The sequence below is a fragment of the Austrofundulus limnaeus genome, unplaced genomic scaffold (genome assembly GCF_001266775.1).
Source record: "Austrofundulus limnaeus strain Quisiro unplaced genomic scaffold, Austrofundulus_limnaeus-1.0 Scaffold778, whole genome shotgun sequence".
In the NCBI taxonomy this organism is placed as follows: domain Eukaryota; kingdom Metazoa; phylum Chordata; class Actinopteri; order Cyprinodontiformes; family Rivulidae; genus Austrofundulus; species Austrofundulus limnaeus.
Genome location: NW_013953180.1, coordinates 127012 through 129746, shown reverse-complemented (window position 1 = coordinate 129746; position 2735 = coordinate 127012). Strand labels below are relative to the sequence as shown.

At 44.4% G+C, this 2735-nt stretch overlaps 1 protein-coding gene across 2 annotated transcripts in view; it reads right to left on the bottom strand.

Moving 5' to 3' along the window:
• Window positions 1-2735, bottom strand: part of myo1eb (myosin IEb) — a gene marked incomplete in the record, with an annotated part of 29767 nt that overhangs the window by 23248 nt on the left and 3784 nt on the right. For both annotated transcript variants that reach the window (XM_014028541.1, XM_014028542.1), the window contains 6 exon segments: window positions 123-254; window positions 333-422; window positions 557-644; window positions 739-833; window positions 916-1005; window positions 1928-2065. In XM_014028541.1, coding sequence (XP_013883995.1) covers window positions 123-254; window positions 333-422; window positions 557-644; window positions 739-833; window positions 916-1005; window positions 1928-2065 — 633 coding nt within the window.

Below are 2735 nucleotides of genomic sequence, written 5' to 3'. Positions count from 1 at the left end.
TGTGTTGTAGTTGGTGTACCAGATGTAGTACACATTGTACTTGATGCAGTACCTGGTAGTAGATGTAGTATGTGTTGTAGTTGGTGTACCAGATGTAGTACACATTGTACTTGATGCAGTACCTGGTAGTAGATGTGGAAGTTTCTCTCTCCTTGGTTTTGGCTGACGACTCGACTCTTCTCCAGCAGGAAGTTGGAGATCTTTCCTCCATCTGGAGCTCCTCCTCGACTGAACTGGATCTCAAAGTATTTTCCCTGACAAAAGTACAAAGATATCTGACTCAGTGTGTATTCATGTAGTTCTGTAAAGTACTGCTGTCTACTTATACTCACAAATCTGCTGGAGTTGTTGTTGCGGACTGTCTTGGCATTTCCGAAAGCTTCCAGCAGTGGGTTGGACTGCAGGATGATGTCTTTAACGTGCTGTGGTGGTGGTTACCAAGTGTAACCATGTGTAAATAAATGTGTACATAAGTCTATGGACAGAAACTGGTTCTGATCCGATCTGGGATCACGTTAGGATAAATAACTGATGAAAACCTAGACTTGGATCTCACCTGAACCTTTTCACCTCCTCCTGAAACTTTGGACACGTAGCTCATGATGTATTTGGCAGCGACAGTTTTTCCAGCTCCACTCTCACCACTGAAGCACAACAATAACACCACAACAACAACACAACATCAACACAAAACACTGTGTAAACTCTGTCAGTCTGTTGGATCAAAGCCCCGCCCACCTGATAATGACACACTGATTCTCGTTGTCAATCATCATATTTCTGTACATGTTGTCAGCCAGAGCGTAGATGTGAGGTGGGTTCTCATACTGAGCCTGGGATGTCAAAGTGAGGGCCGGTTAGTTAGTGTGTTTGTGTGTTTGTGTGTTGTTTGTTTGTTTGTTTGTTTGTTCTCACCGCTCCCTGGTACAACTCGACTTCTCTGTCAGTGAAGTATGGCAGCTGTTTAAAGGGGTTCACTGAAATCAGAACTGGACCAATATAAGTCTAAGAAAACCAGATCAAGGAACAAAACCATGTACATCATGAAACTGGACCAGAAACCCACCAGAAGAGCTCAGACCAAGACCCATATTACACTGTCCCCCGAACACAGACCACTAAAGACACATGTCCTCTACCTAACTGACTGTTGGTGTGTACCATGTGTCCTAACAGTGTTGGCGTGTACCACGTGTCCTAACAGTGTTGGCGTGTACCATGTGTCCTAACGGTGTTGGTGTGTACCTTGTGTCCTAACAGTGTTGGTGTGTACCATGTGTCCTAACAGTGTTGGTGTGTACCATGTGTCCTAACGGTGTTGGTGTGTACCATGTGTCCTAACAGTGTTGGCGTGTACCACGTGTCCTAACAGTGTTGGCGTGTACCATGTGTCCTAACAGTGTTGGTGTGTACCACGTGATACTTTCAGTGTCCATGTTATACATTTTTACAGCCTTCGTCACAAAAGAACCAAGAAAATATACTTCAGTACTGAATCTTTCCTGGTTTCTGGCTCCAATCTGAACCCTAAATGTTCAACAAATGGTCTGGAGCTGTGTACTGAGCCACACCTCTCAGTGTCCTAAAATTGCTGATAGATTTATTGCATCAAACCCACAGAAGAGATTTAACTGCTACTAATGGAGGATGGAACAGAACCCAGTCCTGAACTGTCTCAAACTTTAAGTCACCATCAGCAGACCACCAAATGGACCAATGAAGAAGGACAAATGAAAATAAACAATAACATAAGGTTAGTCTGCATGTTGTCTACATTAGACTGAGAAGAGCCAACAGAGATGGACACTCAGAGAGAGAACAACAAAACCAGATCCAGAGAAGAAGCTGGACCAGCAGAGGAGGACCAGGGAACAGATGTTGGATTATTACACATGAACTTGGATGGACAGAGATGCATGAAGGATACAAAGATGTAGTCGTCCATGTATCTCTTCTTCAGGTTGTCCGTGATGGCGTCCTCGTTGATCTTGGACAGCAACACCATGTCGTCCACACCGCTCACTTTCACATTCTGGGCCTGCCAGTGGTACCGCTCCTTACTGCCCTGAGGGGGACACATCAGGGACGTTCAGTCAGTCATTCATCAGTGAGACTTGGTTCCCTCTGAGGCCTCTGTACCTGTCTGTCTTGTTTGTCTCCAGGTGTCCCTGTGAGGACAGACTACCTGTTCTGCCCACTGAGCACAGGTCAGCTGCAGGGTGTTCAGGTGTCTCTGTTCACTGCAGAAACGTTCACTTTCATATCTTTTAATTGTTTGTTATTTTGCTCTAAAGCCAGGATTTTTTTATTTTTTAGAAGATACGTCTCAGAGGGTCAAAGGTCAGAGTGCTGCTCTCTGATTGGCTGATTTAAATTTCATCATAGAGTGACATCATCAGCCCCACCTCCTCCTAAATGTCTACATGTCCCTGGGGCCCGCAGTGTGCTGACCCATCCCTGCTGAATGCCCAGGATTCCTCAGACCTGCAGGGACACGCTGAGTGGCAGGAAGCATCAGGAGACAGGGTGGGTGTGTGTGTGTGTGTGTGTGTGTGTGTTCGCTCAGATCTGATCCTTGTTTGTGTAATCTCACATCTTTCCAAGTGAAAAATACAGACATGTTTGTAAACCTTTGTTAAAGAATTAAAAATCCACAAAAGTCACTTTATGACTTGAAAAGTAAAAACAAACAAACAAAAAAACAAATCAATGAAAAATAATAAAAATATTAGATC